The sequence below is a fragment of the Cetorhinus maximus genome, chromosome 13 (assembly GCF_964194155.1).
Source record: "Cetorhinus maximus chromosome 13, sCetMax3.hap1.1, whole genome shotgun sequence".
In the NCBI taxonomy this organism is placed as follows: Eukaryota; Metazoa; Chordata; class Chondrichthyes; order Lamniformes; family Cetorhinidae; genus Cetorhinus; species Cetorhinus maximus.
Window position 1 is genome coordinate 109530584 of NC_135891.1, and position 18899 is coordinate 109549482.

An 18899-nucleotide genomic window follows, 5' to 3' on the forward strand; every position below is an offset into this window, starting at 1 on the left:
TTATGCAGTCATCAGCGAACATCCCCAATCCTGATCTTATGATGGAAGGAAGGTCATTGATGAAACAGCTGAAGATGGTTGGGCCTAGGACACCACTGTTAGGATCTTCTGCAGTGATGTCCTGGAACTGAGGTGATTGGATAATTGACTTCCACAACCATCTTCCTTTGTGCTAGGTATGACTCTAACCAGCAGAGAGTTTTTCCCCTGATTCCCATTGATTCCAGTTTTGCTAGGGCTCCTTGATGCCACACTCAGTCAAATGCTGCCTTGATGTCAAGGGCAGTCACCTCACCTCTGGAGTTATGCTGTTTTGTCCATGCTTGAGCCAAGGCTGTAATGAGGTCAGGAGCTGAGTGGCCTGGCAGCATCCAAACTGAGTGTCAGTGAGCAGGTTATTGCTAAGCAAGTGCCTCTTAATAGCACTCTTGACGACCCCTTCCATCACTTTACCAATAGTGGAGAGTAGACTGATGGGGTGATAATTGGCCGGGTTGGATCTGTCCTGTTTTTTGTGGATAGGACATACCTGGGCAATTTTCCACATTGCTGGGCTTATGCCAGTGTTGTAATTGTACTGGAACAGCTTGGTTAGGGGCACGACTAATTCTGAAGCACAAGCCTTCAGTACTATTGCTGGAATATTGTCAGGGCCCATAGCCTTTGGAGTATCAGCCCTGACAATAGGTGCTAATAAGAGTGAGGAAATTAATATCAGCGGAGAAAAAGTACTGGAGAAACTTACGGGACTAAAATCTGACAAATGCCAGAGACCTGATGGCCCACACCCTAGGGCCCTGAAAAAGATATCTGCAGAGATGTGAATGCACTAGCTATGATTTTCCAAAATTGCTTAGATTTGGGAACAGTCCCATTGGACTGGTAGTTGGCAAATGTTGCACTGCTTTTCAAGAAAGGAAGAAGAGAGAAAATACTGAACCACAGGCCATTTAACCTAACATCAGTTGTTGGGAATATTATTAAGGAAGCCTTAATGCACTTAGAAAAGCATAGCATGATTTGAACAAGTAAACATGGTTTTAATAAATGGAATTCCAGTTTGACAAATTTATTAGTTTTTTTGATATAACTAGTAGGGTAGATCAAAGGGAACCAGTAGATATAGTATACCTGGATTTCCAAAAGGCATTTGGTAAGGTGCCACACAAAAGGTTGCCACATAATAGGCAAGATAAGGGCTCATGGAATTGGGAGTGATGTTTTAGCATGGATAGAGGATTGGTTAATGGGCAGGAAGCCGAGATTGGGCATAAACGAGGCTTTTTCAAGGCAGCTGTTTCATGATCAGCCATGATCATGTTGAATGGTAGAGCAGGTTTGATGGTCCATGTGGCCTCCACCTGCTGTTATTTATTGTGTTCTTATGCATAGTTGAAGTACCAATTTGTGTAATGGATTCTTTACAACGTTTTACATAATTTAAAATTCGTATAAGGATTCCATGTAAGTAGTAGATTTTAAATCCAGAGTTCTGAAATGGTCACAAGGAACCCATCCATAGAAGTATGAATTGAAACTATGAAAGAAAAAAGATTGTCTACTATCCAACAGCAACTTACATTTATATAACAGTTATTATACAAAGACAGATTTGCCTTGGAAGGGTTATGGTGCAAATTTTAAAAAGTAAAATTGAGGCAGGTTACTTAAACTTGGCTTGTATTGCCTTGCATTCAGAAGATTGAGTGATGATCTGAAAAAAATGTTTACAATGTAAATGGATTAGAATCGAAGAAAAGCTATTTCCTCTGCTGAAGAAGTAGAACAAGCAGACTTAATCTTAAAATTCTAGCTGGCCCAATTAGTGAAATCAGGAAGCCCTTTTTCCACATAAAGGGTAGTGAAAATATGAAGCTTTCTTCCCCCAACCCTAAAAGACTGTGGATTCTGAGTCCATTTAAAGTTTCAAAATTGAGATCCTTGAATTTTTGTTAGATGAGGGTGCCAAGCGATTTGGAGCAGAGACTGGTAAATGGTGTTCGGGTAGAAATCAGACAGGTCTAATTGAATGGGGAACAAGTAAAATAAATAGGAGCTAAAGGCACATGAGTTTGTATAGTTTGTTGGCAATGAAGCAATTCAGAAAGCTTGTGGAGAAGTAGTGATTGGGGATAATAACAATAGTTACAGAAAATACAGGAGCCAAATGTGCAATTTTGAAAAGTGAATGAATTTGAAAAAAATGAAGTTTCAAGAGATTGAAGATAGAAATTGACATGTCAGGGCTAGAGGAGTATCTTTAACCATAAGGCAAAGAGGAAGGAGGTGGACTTAACCAGCAAGGCTCCAATGGAGCCAAATGGGTCCTTTGCAATTCATCTTTTGGTAAAGAAGTTACAGCAGGTTTTGGTACATAATCTGTGCTTTATGTATTTAATATGGGTAATAGATATCAATTCCTTTTGTTTTGAAGAGTTAAGTACAGATCCAATTATATTTTCATTTTGTTTTATAGGCCAATGCACAATTGATTCGAGAGGTTGATGTAGAAAAAGTAGCATCGTTCAATAGTCCATATGTAAGTGCAATAAAAACTCTGTGGAATGATCCAGGAATTCAAGAGTGCTATGACCGAAGGCGGGAATATCAGTTATCAGACTCTGCTAAATAGTAAGTACGTGACTTGTTTGGAACATCTTGGGTAAAACCAGGATATGTGCCTCCTATGACACTTTAAATCGAGGAATATGATCTATGAATGTTTTGAATATAAAACAAGGCTCTTTGTACTTATGCAAATTGATACATTTTTAAATGCTTAATTACATCTCTTGTCATTTTGAAATGAATAGATGTTTTATATGGATCATTCACAGATACCACAAATTATGAAATGCAACATGATTTGCAATGCATACCATTTGAACTGGTTCAGACTTGCTTTCACTGTTTCAGTAAATGGAGATAACCAAATTCCAACTTGAGCAACAACGTGTAGTTTAACCTTTATAAGATACTCGAGACTGAAAATATAGCTAATAATTAAAATTACTGAAATTCTGAATTCTTTCCTATGGTTAAGGAACAAATTCTGAAGAATTTTCTGAAGTTGTCCATTGGAATTGGTGATGCCCTATTGCATCATTTAATTTTCTTCTCTGATCTACCCCAGGGCCCTCCCCACCACCGCCACCTCAAATTCCCATTTCCTTGAGAAGCTGGCTTCTTGCTTTGAGTACAGTTGCAGTGGTGCCAAATGATCTTAATTGACCATGTTTCATGTGGGAGCTTTGACAGTGTGTATGGTAGCTATATGCCTTTGTAATCATAACTGAGGTGCCTCTGGTCCCATCCAATATCATCTGACAACGATCACTCATTAGACAAATGGGAACAGGAACTATGGTCAATTTCCAATCCTGAAAATAGGGAGCCAGTCCTTCGGACCAGCTTTTTCAATTATTCCTTAATTTCTGGGTGGAAACCACTAAATGTTGTGCCTATGCGTGAGAAGGAATCAGTCAGACCCTGAAAGTTAAAGGACTGTATTGATCACGAATAGCAGTAAAGTTCATTTAAAAAGGCATAGTGAATAAAAAGTTATTGTAATGAAGGGAGTTCCAAGATTTTGACCCGGCCACAGTGAAGGAACGGCAATATATTTCCAAGTCAGGATGGTAAGTGACTTGGAGGGGAACTTCAAGGTGGTGGTTCTCCCATCTATCTGCTGCCCTTGTCCTTCTAGCTGGTAGTGGTCGTGGGTTTGGAAGACACTGTCGAAGGAGCCTTGGTGAATCCCTGAAGTGCATCTTCTAGATGGTACACACTGCTGCTACTGTGCGTTGGTAATGGAGGGAGTGAATGTTTGTGGATGTGGTGCCAGTCAAGTGGGCTGCTTTGTTCTGGATGGTGTCAAGCTTCTTGAGTGTTGTGGGAGCTACACTCATCCAGGCGAGTGGGGAATATTTCATCACACTCCTGAATTGTGCCTTGTGGACAGGGGAGTCAGGAGATGAGTTACTTGTCGCACGATCCCTAGCTTCTGACCTACTCTTATAGCCACAGTATATATGTGGCTAGTTCAGTTCAGTTTCTGGTCAGTGGTAACCCCCATGATGTTGATAGTGGGGGATTCAGTGATGGTAATGCCATTGAACATCAAGGGGCGATGGTTAGATTCCCTGTTGTTGGAGATGGTCATTGCCTGACACTTGTCAGCCCAAGCCTGGATATTGTCAAGGTCTTGCTGGATTTGGACATGTCTTGAATAAAGAACAGCAAATCTCTAATTGTGAATTCTTTAATAGTATGTCCTACATTTTTAGAGCTTCATCGGACCACTACTTAAATGACTCGTCATTCTCTAAACGTTGGGGTTTGGCTTTGCAAGCGCAAGATCTGGTAGCATAGGATTGTTTAGGAATTGATCAGAAATATTGCTAATAAAGTGAATTTACCAGATTGACATGACCATCTCCTGTGTTCAAATGCTTCAGATAGCAGATTACTAAATTGATGAAATTGTACAATAAGTTATAAACTGCAAATTATATTTTTTTGTAAAAGGGAAGTAGTAACAAAGTTAGTATAGAAGATTTCACTTGTTTACACAACTTTTAAGGCATACCTTCTTGGTTTTAAAAAAAGGGCAATATTTTGTCAAATCTTAATAAATTTGGGCTGTGACTGTAACATAAAGCCTATACGTGAGCTTTTATTAAACCATTATATGATCTATAAGTACATATAGTTCACTATGTGGACTGAAGTGTGGTGCCGCCGCCCCCCGGCTATGGACCTGTCTATCAAGTGCTTTTCAAAGGTCCTTTCTTCAGAAATCTGACTGATCTTTCATCTATTCCCAGAACAAAGCCTAAAGGAGGGAACCCTGGAATCAGGTTCCCTTATTTGACAGACCACCGTAACTTTGTCTTCACAGTCCAAATAGACACTATTAAGTAAATTGGTTTCATGATCTTGGGAAATAACTCTTGTTAAGTCAATTTTTCTAGACAGCAGTAATACCTTTTGAAGTAACATTTTGAAAACCAGCCTGTGGTACACATCTCTGGCATCTACAGAACAAGGGAGCTGAAAGACAGATAACTGGGCGATTCTCTTCCAATGTGCAGTAATCAAAATTGGTGACCAGCCATATCTCCTAAATAGATATTAAAAATACTTTCGCTTCATTATTTGAACTTTGACATTGAGAAAGTTGACTTCTTGTAGCATATCTGGTAACCTCTTGAACAGGAGGGTGCAAGCGTTAAATTAAGGTGAACAGTGATCATTATTAGTATTACTTATGGAGTTGTCGGATAAACATCCTTTGATCCATCTTTCTTAGCATAAATCTAACTATTTCACAAAAAGAAGTGTTTTCTGTATTTCTTTTAAGTTAACATTCCTTACCTGAAAACAAAGGGAAGGCCTCACTACTAAAGATTAAGTGATAGAAACCAAATTGGTCAAATGAAATGCATGGTTTGTCCAAAAGGAAATTATTGCCTGTCCACTTCTACTCTCCCTTTACAGACATTCAGCTTCTTGAGTAGAAATTGCATCTGATCATTGCCAGTATGAATGAAGTGGACCAAAGAAATTAGAAGAGTGGATATCCTTAAGAAATGCAGGAATAATTCAATCTGGCCAATTACCACATCAGCCTACTCCCAATCATCAACAAATTGATGTCCACCAGTGCTATTAAATGGCACTTAATTACCAAAGAACTGCTCACAGGTGCTCAATTTGGGCTCCACCAGTCACTTAGCTTCAGACCTCATTACAGCTTTATCCCAAACATGGATGAAAGAGTTGAATGCCAGAGATAAGGTGAGAGTGTCTATTCTTGACATCGAGGCTACAATTTGACACTGTGGTATCAAGGAACCCCTGCCCCTGCAAAATTGAAGTCATTGGGACTCATAGGAAAAACTCTCCGCTGGCTGGAGTCATATCTAGCACAAAGGAAAATTGTTGATCTTTGGAGGTTAATCATTTCAGCCTCAGGATATTGCTGCAGGAGTTCCTTAGGGCACTGCCTTAGCCCCAACCATCTTCAGCTGCTTCATCAGTGACCACTCCATTGTAAAGTCTGAAGTGAGGATGTTTGCTGATGAGTGTGTAGTATTCAGTTCCATTTGCATCTCCTCATAATAAAAGCGGGCCAGTGCTGGCATGCCGAAAGACCTGATCAGCATTGAGGCTTAGCTAATAAGTGGCAAAAATTGAGAGACTAATGACCATCTCCAACAGGGAGAGACTAACCATTTCCCCATGACACTCAACGGCACTCTTATTGTCAAATCCCCCATCAACCTCCTGGAGTCATCATTGGTCAGGAACTTAACAGGATTAACCACGTAAGTATTGTGACTACAAGTACAGGTAAAAGGCTGAGTTTTCTATCACAAGTGACTCGTCTCCTGACTCCCTAAAGCCTTTTCCCCATCTGCAAGTACAAATCAGGAGTATGATGGAACACTTTCCATCATTGCATGGATGAGCACAGCTCCAACAACATTTAAGAAGTTCAACATCATCCAGGAGAAAGCAGCAGCTTCCACTGTGAAGAAGAATGATACGGACTCGAAACGTTAATTCTGTTACTCTCTCCACGGTTGCTGTCGGACGTGCTGAGTTTTTCCAGCATTTTCTGTTTTGATTTCATATTTCCAGCATCCACAATATTTTGCTTTTATTCTAAAAAGTAGAGGCTTGATTATATCCCCACCCACCACCTTAAACATTCACTCCTTCCAGCACACCTTAGCTGTAGTATGTACCATCCGCAAGGTGCAATTCACCAAGGCTGTTTCCTTCAATCGCACCTCTCAAACCCAAAACCTCTACAACCTGTCAAAGGTAGCAGGAGCATGGGAACACCACAACATGCTTTTTTTCCCTCCAAGTCACACACCATCCTAACTTGGAAATATGTATTCCATCATTGTTGCTGGGCCAGAATCCTGGAAATCCCTTACTAACAGCACTTGAGGAGTACCTTCATCATACGGCCAGCAGCTATTCAAGAAGCCGACTCACCACAAGACAATTAAAGATGGGCAATAAATGATGGCCTTTGTAGTGCATTTCACAAAGGATTTTTTTTTAAGAAGCCCAAAGCTTTATGTCCCAGCTGTAACCTTGGTCACCTTGCCTTCTGTTCACTCTCCTCCTCTCTCTCACACACACACAACACACACACCCCGCCCCCCCCAGTTCTTCAGCCTCACCGTTGTTGAGAAAAGATCTACAGCTGTAATGGGTTTACTGTCTACCTATGCTTCTCCCCACCTTTTAAAGGCCTTCTAAAAAGCCTATCTTTTTGACCTTGCATTTGGTCATCTTTCCCAATCCTCATGTTGATTGTCCATTTCCGCTCTGTAAAATACTATGCGACACATGCATTTTATATAACACCTTTAATTTAGTAAGTTCTTAAAGTTTGGACTTGTAAGTTCAGTATTTTACAAGGACTGTAATTCACCTTGTGATTGAATAATGTAGTCTCATTTAACCAACTACAGAGAGATCCTTACTTTTGAATTCCATATTCTAAAACGTATAATTCCATACTGCGTGCTGATCCCATGACCAATTCCATTTCAGAATCTGTCTCTTACAATATTGGAGGAGTCCAGCTGGGTTGCCTGTTTGCTCCAAGCTCTCTCTCTCTCAGAACTAACCTGAAGGCAAATTTCTACATTTATGCCAAAAACACATTAATTACTACAATTGACACTCAAATTTAGCAGTCCAAAATTTTGAGAGATGTGTCAGTAGCGAGAGATCAGATTTCTGTTTTTCCGCTTATGGAGCAATGTCCTGGAATGTTCTTTTTGCTGGAATTCAGTCTGCCAAATGGATATTTATTTTTTCATATTCATAATTAATGATCATAATTCTTGCACACATTAAGATATGCTAAATCAACTCACACCAGTGTAGTCTTTCCAAATCTTTCTGCAGTTCAATTACTAGAAGACCCAGGTCAAATTTGTGAGGCATCTGTTTGAATTGGTTGCCTTCGGCTGTAACTAATTACGCTCTACCGAATGTTATTTCAAGATTGGTATCTTTTTTAATATATAGGATAATGCTATTCATTTACATTTTATCTTTTAACCCTTTTGTTTTTCACAATTTCATGACATGGAAGCATTTTGGGTTATGGAACTAACAGTCTGTTTATTTAGCCCTTTGAAATGTTAAATTCATGAAAAATCCATTAATGCAATAGTTGACTTCCTTTAGCCCATTTTTAGTTTATTAAAATAAACCTAGCAAATAACATTTGTTAGTAGATGTAGCAGGTGCTAAAAGATAAAAGCAGTAGGCAAGAGGAATTTGATGGTGACCTAAGATCTAAAAATACATTGCATAATATGTTAAAGCTGTAGACAAACAATTTGCATTTATATAGAGCCTCTAACTCAAACATCCCTACCCTCTTAAATTGCAAACTTAACATGGTTTGGAACAGAGTTGCTAAGAAAAAGGCCTGTAAACGGATATGAAGAAATAGATTTTTTACAATTGGTTCTGTACTTGAATGTAATTTTGCCTTATTTTGGCTTTAAAATTAATTCTGCATTAGTCACAACAGGATAGGGGTGCATATTTTGGAAATTTATAACGGATACTGAAGTAGAGGCCAAATCGCAGTAACGCTATTCTGATCATGCATTGACGGGTGCTCTTCAGCCACAGCAGATCCAAAACAATTCCTGGGTTGAATTTTTGATATACTTTAAATATTTTAATATAATTCTAATATGTGGTAATTTTATCAATGTGTAATTTGGTTTCAGCTAGGAAACCCATGTTAAAATCTGTGATTGCTATAGTTTGTAATTCAGATACAAACAAAAGGCAGGAAATGACTTGAGGTACTGTCATCGTATGTTCTTGACATTAGATTCCTTAGTTGTGTACAGATTTGTTATCCACAAATTAAACTGTGAATGAGAACTAGTTGGCAACATGGATTAAATTTTAGTTTCTCCAAACCTTAATGTTTGTATCTTAATGTGCTTATCTGCAGCTTTAAAGCAGCCCTTGAACCCATGAACTAAAAGAGTAAATACAGTGTGGGAATAAGTACTCTGTGCCATAATCTTCATGCACTGCACAACTAGGTTTTATGTTTTCTGATACAAAATGTTGTACCTTGTATGCAGAATAAATGATGGTACCTATCCCTAAAGCTCCAGTGCACTGAAGAGAGGATGCTTTATAAAATTGTAATTAAAGGTCTCTTGTTTCCTTCATTTTAGTGGAAGCAAGGGAATTCAATTGTAGCCGATCCTCTCCACATTACTGAAAATGCAGTGCATGTTTCATTAGCTTTCTGTGTACAGACTGTTTAGAAGCATTTTTTTAAATAATTGTCTGGCTGATCTGCCAAAACTAAATGAACAAAGAAATTGGGGAAAATCTGAATTTTTGTTACACCGTCCATGGGGTACTTGATGATTGCCTTGTCATCTTGAATACTTTTCTGCATTTTAATCAAATTTTATTAAGTATTCACCAGTCTTTGGAAGCCCATTTGTTTTGGGAAGGCAGACATACTGGGAACTGTACATAACTTGTATACAACCCTCTGCTTACAAGTGATGTCATCTCATTATCTTAAAGGGCAGCTAAAACTGAACATTCTGAACTTGACTGTAACAGATTATAAATTAGCTTGAAACAAGTTGAATCAAATTTCAGTAATCGTGAAAAACATATCATATTCCCTTGGTCTCTTGTGTTAGTCCAGCTGGAAATTGCAATTCTGTGAATTTAAAGGTACAGGCATTGACTTTTGGTTGCAAACTAGAATTCAAATAGCAGTTAATGAAATAACTTCCTTACGCCAGGGATGATCTCCCACCCCCCACCCCCCCAGATTCACGTATGTAAATCTGGTGCAGGAAAACATGTATGTCTAAAAATCCTGACTTTTTACTTCTGACTTGAACTGCATTTTTGTGTTATTTAGATCCCTTTTTTTGCTGCCTACTTTGCACCCTTTTAGATAATCCGACAGTAAACACACTTGTAAGCCTTGTAAAGTGACATTTCCTCAGACTTCATTTTCTGTACTGCAATACACGTCAAATTGATTTATGCCTGCAGTAGAATGCATATGTCTAAACAAGTACGGCAGTATGCAATGTGATCTTGTTTTACACATTAACTCAAACAGAACAACATGTAATCTTTTTTATTTGTAGTAAAGAGCACTTCTGAGGGACAATTCTTAATTCTTTACTGCCATAGAGGGCACTTTAAGAGGGGGTAAGGAATAGTTCTGTGCAAACTTGAAACTTCAAACATTTTTCCATCTGAGAGAAAATCACAATACAATTTTCTGAAATCTTCAACAGCAGCTGTTCTGCCAAAAGATGCTGCAGAGGGCTGGAGGATTAATGAGTGCTGTCTTTGTACCAACCTATTGCACATTACTGTGTTAATGCAAGTTGACATTGAAATGGGAGAAAATTGGACAGGAAAACTTCCATGAAATAGGGAAACTCTCATGCACAATTCAAAGCTGGGAATAAGTGGACGAGATGAAGAGATTGGGCTGAAGTCTCAGAAGAAGCAGAGAAAAAAATCCTACTGAAGGAAGATATCAGTACCAACTGAAGTATAAAATGCTTAAAGAGAGGAAAGCAGCAAGGTATTTTAGAGTTCCATTTGCAGGATAGCAGTAAGCCTCAAATGTTACATCTACTTGCTCAATCCTGTTCAGTTCAGTTCAATTCAGTGGAAATTTGAAATATATAAGGTTGTTGTCATACCATTTTGTTTGCTGAGAAATTCAAGTTCTCATCTCTTGTAACCGGTTAATTCCACTGACAAATATTAGATATCAGAAATGTGGTTCTATAGATTTTATAGAATTTCCTATACTGGTTGACAAAGTGCAATTTCAAATAATTTTCTGCAGTATAAGTTTCTACATTGCTTTCAATATAAAGGTCTTTTGTCCGGAAAGAGAAACCTCCTCCACTAGCTAAAGGAAAAAAGCAGCAGTTGGGAACAACATCACTTCCAAATTACTCAGTCACAAATTTTCGTGACTCGGGCATGTACTGCTATTCTTTCGTGGTCACGGTCAAAATCTTGGACTGAAAGCATCATGGGGCAGCCCTTTGCCACACAGACTGCAGGAGACCAAGAAGGTGAACCGTAGCACTACCGCCTTCATGTAGATGCGTAATGAAGGTTATTCTCACCAGTGACACCCATACGTGCTTGAATGCATGGGAGGAGATGCGGATGGTAAATTAGTTTACCAAATGGCAGGATATTTCACTTAATGAAGCTGATCACATGGGAAAAGAAACCAATTGCATGCTTGCTTTCTCTCATTCAGTCTTGAGACAACGTGGATGAAGACAGTAACAGATCTGCTATTTAGCAGCTCTAAATGTTTTATCAAAGTAATTGTTATATCATCCCTTTTTACTGTTGATTTGCCACCATATAATTTTGCTCAATATTAATTGATGTTGATTTTGGCCAAAAGCTAATTTTCCATTTGAGCTTTTTTGTGTTATTGTTTCATTTTCTAGAAATATATTTGTTTTCTGGCTAAAGGAAAGAAACATTTTAAAGTCATGCAAGATGAACAATTAGCTAAGTTTCTTTTCAATGAGTACAGCATTGTCAAGGTGACTGTCAGCTTTGATGGAGTATGTGGCTGCAGGTGAAACAAAATGTGTCTATCTTTTGTCCTGAGAGAACACTGCTTGTATCATGGGACATATCTGCACAATTCTCTGAGATATGGAGGTCATAAGGAAATAGATTCCGCCCCCACATCTCACAGAAAATAGAACAGCCCCTAAGGGTTATTCCAAATATATATTGGGAAGCACATTCACAAATTTATCATTGGGGCTTCACATGCTGTCATTTTTGTATTCATGTGTTTTTCCTTTGTTTATAGCTATCTTAGCGATTTGGATCGTATATCGGATCCTGCCTATCTGCCCACCCAGCAGGATGTCCTTAGAGTTCGAATCCCAACAACAGGAATCATTGAATACCCCTTCGACTTACAAAGCATCATTTTCAGGTAAAAGGTGGTTCCTGAAAATCAGTAACTGATTTTACATCTCTTCTTCTGTTGCATTGCATTTTTGTACATGTTCATTCTGGAAACATGACTTTTTACAGAAATTTAGTATAACCCTTCATATTTCAAATTTGATCTCTTTTTAATAAGGCTGATGAAATACTGCTGTGGGATTTGTTTTATTCTGCCTTGTGTGTTTTTCTACCCTTTTAATATAAGGTGGTTTATTTGGGGTAAAGCTGATTCACAGCGCTGGATAAACATTTCTTAAAAAAATTCAAAGGTAATTAAATCTCTGAACAAAGGAAATTAAACATAATTTAATAACAAAATTCACGTTTGTACTAGTTTGGAAATACTGCTATGAGAGGTTGGCTGTAGTGTGGATAAGTAGGGCGGATCTCCATAGAAAATTAGGTCGTTCAGTTTACAATAGTGTTATTTTGGTCTACCTCTACAAGGCATCATTTGTCAAACTGGTAGGTTGCCATGTACTAAACACCAGGGACTAAATGAACTGTGCTCAGAAGCTTTTTTTTTAATAAAGAAAGCTGCGATTAAAATTCCCTTGTTCTTTGACCTTAAAACTTTTAAAATGCTAGTTTTCATTTTATCTTCTGTATTTCAAAACCTTCTACTTCTCATGGCAAGGTAATGAAGCTTAATTTTCCATCTTACCCAGAACTATTAGTAGTGAAAATGTGTGGGCAACGTTGTTACTTTGTAAACGTAGAATAATAATGATACTTCACCCAATCATAAACAGAACTTGAAATGTGCTTAAATTGCAGGACCTGACCCTGTGTCAGGTCTTTTTGAGAACATGTAAGTTTCTGCCACTGCCCCATGGAGTATGTGGCATATATGAAGCACCAGCTCCTAAGAAGCTTTAAAAAAAAAACTGGTAATGAACTTCTCATTTAGTTTGCTTTTTAATGTAACAATTTTTTTTAAATTTGTTCGTTCATGGGAGTGGACATCACTTGCTAGACCAGAATTTATTGCCCATCCGTAATTGCTCTTAAAAAGGTGAGCAGCCGCCTTGAACCGCTGCAAGCCAGGTGGTTGGGAGACGGGAGTTCCAGGATTTTGATTCAGAGACAGTGGAGGAATGGTGATATAGTTCCAAGTCAGGAGGGTGTATGGCTTGAAGGGGAGCTTTGTAGGTGGCGGTGGCTTTCCCACGCATCTGTTGCCCTTGTCCTTTTAAATGGTAGAGGTCACAGGTTTGGAATATGCTGTCGAAGGAGCCTTGGCAAGTTGCTGCAGTGCGTCTTATAGATGGTGCACACTGCTGCCAATGTGCGGTAGTGGTGGTGGGATTGAATGTTGAAGTTGGTGGATGGGGTGCCAATCAAGCGGCTGCTTTCTCCTGGATGGTGTTGAGCTTCTTGAGTGTTGTTGGAGCTGCACTCAGCCAGGGGAATATTCCATCACACTGCTGACGTGCGTTGTAGATGGTAAACAGGCTTTGGGCGGGGGTCAGGGGGTGAGTTACTGTCTGCAGAATTCCCAGTCTCAGACCTCTTGTAGCCGCAGTATTTATATGGCTGGCTCAGTGGTAACCCCCAGGATGTTGATGGTGGCAGATTCAGCGATGGTAATTAATTGAATGTCAAAAGGAAATGTTTAGATTCTGTCTTGTTGGAGATGGTCATTGCCCGGCACTTGTGTGACACAAGTGTTACTTGCCACTTATCAGTCCAAGCCTAAATGTTGTCAAGGTCTTGTTGCATTGGGGCACAGACTGCTTCAGTATCTGAGGAGTTGCGAATGGTGCTGAACATTTATTCTTGTGGCCTCCCCCTCTACACATTTAGATGTCTTGGTCACATTATATGATGCAGATGACTTTCATACACGTTTCTCAACTTTAATACAGAAGAACATGGGGTTTTTCTTACTCTTTGTTGATGGAAACATGCCTTCAATGGGCCTTTTAAGTTTGCTATGGGAAGTGTGTATGGCTGATTGACACCCAGCTTCAAAATTATCTTTTCACTCACTCCCTCCACAACAGACTTTGTTGTTTCATTGTTTTTCTCCACACCAGATAAACAAAGCTGCACTGAAGGAGTTTTTCTCCTCTTACTCAATTTGCTATCCAAGAGATGTGCTACAACTATCTGCATGTGTTCATATTCTTCTCGTTGATGCTTGCAAAATAGAACATTCATCTCCATCTCTTGCAGTTTTATTCAAATATTTACACTCATATTTTCCAATTCTTTTCCAAGCTTATTAATCTTTTCATTTAGTTCGGCAACTGCTCTGGTGAGCTCAGCCTTTGTTTCAGATTCATCTGCGGAACCCTTATACTAGTTTGTCAGTTTCGCATTGGCATCCTGTTCATTTTAGAATCTTTGCTCCATGGCTGCTGACTGCTCCTTAAATACTTTCAGTTTACTCGTTAGATCCTCAGTTTGTTTTTTAAAAACAGATAAGGAAAATTTTGAAGTCTAGATCTACTCTTCCACATTGCACATCTCATCCTTTTTGTTCTCCAGATTGCATTGAACATCAAGAATTTTGTTGCTCTTTTCACAATGACGTTCCAGTAGTTCGTCAGTCTTGGTTTTAATTCTTCATGCAACCACCTGTTCTTATTCATCAGCAATAACTTGTCCTGTTCAAAGCATTTTTCACAACACTTAGAAACTTCTTATACTTGAAGTTCATCAAGTGCTCAATTTGGAGGAGTGCTGATTCATCAGCTGAGGGGTGATACTCAGCAGAAGGTTTCCTTGTCCATATTTGATTTAATGCCATGGGACTTCGTTTGGTCCGGAGTCAATGTTGAGGACTCCCAGGGCAGCTTCCTCCCAATGGCATACCACTGTGCGGCTACCTTTTCAGCTCTTCAGGGTTTTTTCCAAGCCCTCACTATTTGGATCCTGTTAATCACAGCACTTTTACTATGCCACCACCTCTGCTGGGTCTCTGTCTGGTGGGCCAGGACATACTTAGCGACAGGAGTGGTGGTGGGACATTGCCTCCAAGGTATGATTCGGTGAGTATTACTGTCAGACTGTTGCTCGACTAGACTGTGGTATAGTTCTCCCGATTTTGCCACAAGCCCCCAGATGTTAGGAGGATTTTGCAGGGTTGACAGGGCTGGGTTTGCTGTTGTGATTTCCAGTGCATAGATCAATGCCGGGTGATGCATCCGGTTTCATTCCTTTTTGTAGACTTTGTAGTGGTTTGATAGGCTTACTAGGCCATTTCACGTGTAGTCACATGTAGACCAGGCTAAGGACAGCAGATTTCCTTCCCTAAAAACCCAGATCGACAGTTGACAATGGTTTCATTGTCACCATTAGACTATCTTTTAATTCCAAATTTATTAATTGAATTTAAATTCCACCGCTGTGGGGTTTGAACCCGTGTCCTCAGAACATTAGCCTGGGCCTCTGGATTACTCGTCCAGTGACATTACCATACGCCACTGCCTCCCTAACTAACAGCTGAAATGCACTTAAGTTTTTATAGCAGTACCAAGATCAGTAGAACTTTGTGCCATCTTTATTTTAGTGTGAAAGAATTCCCCCCTGCCGCACCCCTCAATTGCATACCTTTTGGAATTTCTCATGATGGCTGTGAGACAAAGAACTTAAAATGTCAGTGTATTTTCCTTTAACTTTAGGAAGTTGGTTATCAACACATCTGTAAAAATAACACATTATTGACTAAGAAGGCATGAGGACAAGAAGGTAGAAGGATAAAGTTAAGAGCAATTTAACTAAAAAAGAATAATTCAACACCACTTAGATATTTGTTTTTTGATATCTCCAAGGTTACATAAATTGCTGTGTTCTTCATTAGATTTTAGGCATTAGTTTTAAATAACTTCTCAAAACATGGACTTCATACACATCTTTGTTCTTGTTCATTTGCGTACCTCCATTAGATGTTGTGCAATGAACACATGAATTAAGAGTAGGAGTAGACCACTCAGCCCCTCGAACCTGCTCCACCATTTAATGAGATGACTAATCTGATTGTAACCTCAACTTCACATTCCCACCTACCCTCTATAGCCTTTCACCCTCTTGCTTATCAAGAACCTATCTTCCTCTGCCTTAAAAAATATTCAAAGACGCTCTGCTTCCACTGCCTTTTGAGGAAGAGTTCCAAAGACTCACGACTCTCTGAGAAAAAAATTCTCGTCTCTCTTAAATGGGTGACCTCCTTGTTTTTAAACAGTGACTAGTTCTAGATTCTCTCATAAGAAGAAACATCCTCTTCACATCCACCTTGTCAAGACCCCGCAGGCTCTTTTGTTTCAATTAATGTATAAGCTTAATGTTATAGCACAGTCAAAATACACCATTTCAACATTATTACTTGAAACATTTTATACGCCCTAACTGCTTTGATTCAAAATTTGATTTTATATTTTCCAATCAATATTGATGTTGGCAGTAATTAAATTCAAATAAACAGATTAACAGTGTTAAAATAATTCCTTTCAGACCACCTAGGCCTTGTGTGCTCTGCAGTGGTAATTGGAAAGTATAATTATAGGACACATAGACTATTGGTGTTGATATATAATGGCACTATCTCCTATGAATTCTGATGTTTACATTTCTTGAGCATTTTAAGTTGAAATTTTGATCAATTTGTGAGGAATTAGCACAATGAGGCCATAGCAGATGTGAACCTATTGGTAAACTTTCCTCATTTTCTCGACTGGGGAGGAGAAAGGAAGAATTGATCATATCCCAGTTACAATAAATAATAGCAACAGTTTGGAAAGATTTAGCAGTGTTATTTGGGTTACCTACTTTAACCCTACAGTTTTTCCCTCTATTCTTGTAAGGTCTATCAATTTAAGAACTACTTTTTTACCTTTTCCTGCCTATTGCAGTTTCCTCATGGCATAGAGCCAACTGGTCTTCTCTTGAGTCAGCTTGTCAAAAATGAATAGTCTGCTAATGACTTGGTCCTTCTGATTTTTTTAATCCCGCTTGTGGTAAAGTGCATGGTCCTCCTGTTGGTATTTCCCTTGAGGTGGAAATTTGTTGATTATGGAAGAACTACTTTGCAACTCTCCACTGTTTTCTGAAATTCACTACTTTTCATGCACCCCTTCAATTTGATGTTTGTAAGTAGACAATCACATGAAACCAATGACAGCTTGCATTTATGTAGTGATTTTTAAAATCGTAAAACATCCCAAGGTGCTTCACGAGCATAATCTAACAAAAAACATTAGCCGACGGAAGGGTATTTTTATAATGTAACTCCAGATGTTTTTTGTATCATAAGAACAGTACAGCTTCAATTCAGGATTGTTGGAGCATTCATTAAACTACAGGAAAGATAGTTTCTTGAGATTTTACATCGTCCCAGGACTTATGAAGTTCAACACTTGGTTGTGTTATATGCTTTTTGCAGCTATTCTTGACTGTATGATGCTCTGCCACATGATAACTTATTGTCAGTTTTTTCACATTTTTTATAACTGCTAATTTTTCAACTTCTCTTAGAGTAATCAGAAAAAATGAGAAGCATTTTGACAGCCACGACTCTTGTCAATGTATGTGTTATATTTAATCTATGTGTAAACGTGTTGCCAGTAAATTACTCCTCCGCTGCAATTGTAAAATTAGTTAGCTAGGAATTTGTCCTTGTTGCTGAAGATACAAATATATTCCATTCAGAAAAGTAGTTTTGATTAACATATAATTCTGGTGTCAATCTAAATATATAGAAATAACTATAAGTTTAAAAACTGCAACTAGCCAGTTGCCCCAGTTGGGTTGGTCTTTTCCCTCGATGCAAGCAAATAGTCCTAAATCGCATTTATCCAACCTGTTTCCCATATTCCCACAGCCCCATTTCAGTCTTCTAGCTATCTATTTTGACCTTGAATGTTTACATTTTTGCCTCAATCACGAACCCTGGAACTGAATGCCACAATGTAAAGAATGCCCTCGACTTAATCTCCAATATTTATTCTTGTATCTATGGGCCCTTGCTTTTCAGCTCTCAACAACTGAGAATAGTTGCTTTTATCTAGTCTGTTTTATGCACTTCTTTCTTATCACCCTATCATTTGCATTGTTCGAATTAATAAAGTCCAGTTTTTCAAGCCTGTCTTCATGTTTGTTTGCGCTCATCAGGGATCACCTTAGTGCGTCTGCATTTTGCACTTTCTAAAGCCTCAATATTTTTCCTGTTGTGTGGTACTCCAACTTACTAAGATTTAATAGAGGCATTTAATCTTGTTATAGAAAAAGATGCAAACCAGCAGGCCTGATCAAATAATGCATTTTCATTTTGTCAAGTGATGGCTGTTTCTGGGCAAATCAGTCACAGAAATATTGTGCAAAGCATAGAAATAAGTACTGATCAATCACTATATGCTGAGTGAAATACATAATTCTTTGTAGTTAGTGTATTGTAGGATGATGGTTGGTAATTTATTATTTTATGTGCTCCCGAGTATTACTTCAGTGCCCTTTTGTTTTTTTTTATAGAATGGTGGACGTTGGAGGCCAGAGGTCAGAAAGAAGGAAATGGATACATTGCTTTGAAAACGTGACATCCATCATGTTTTTAGTAGCACTTAGTGAATATGACCAGGTTCTTGTAGAATCTGATAATGAGGTGTGTGGATTTTCAAAGTGCTAGTCTTCAAACCAGTGTTGCATTAGAGATCAAAATACTTGTTAAATGTCAAAACAGTGAGAAGCACTTTAGTAGATTGAAAATACTGAAAGTAGTGTAAAAAAAATTGAAAATGTGCTACTGCTTAATTTTAGAATATTTCCTTTGAATATTTACATGCAAGGAAACTAACTTACTATGATTATAATGATACTAAATACTACCCAAGCTTTGAAGC

The 18899-nt window shown here is 38.5% G+C and overlaps 2 protein-coding genes across 2 annotated transcripts in view; one reads left to right on the top strand and one right to left on the bottom strand.

Moving 5' to 3' along the window:
- Window positions 1–18899, bottom strand: part of LOC144688937 (TLE family member 5-like) — a 647395-nt gene that overhangs the window by 461891 nt on the left and 166605 nt on the right. The gene's annotated exons all lie outside the window — the stretch shown is intronic.
- The window catches only part of LOC144688926 (guanine nucleotide-binding protein G(q) subunit alpha), a 114279-nt gene that overhangs the window by 92325 nt on the left and 3055 nt on the right, over window positions 1–18899 (top strand). The window contains exons 3-5 of the mRNA XM_078555962.1: window positions 2477–2631; window positions 11918–12046; window positions 18532–18661. Of these exons, the coding sequence (XP_078412088.1) occupies window positions 2477–2631; window positions 11918–12046; window positions 18532–18661 (414 nt within the window). The remainder of the gene's footprint in view (window positions 1–2476; window positions 2632–11917; window positions 12047–18531; window positions 18662–18899) is intronic.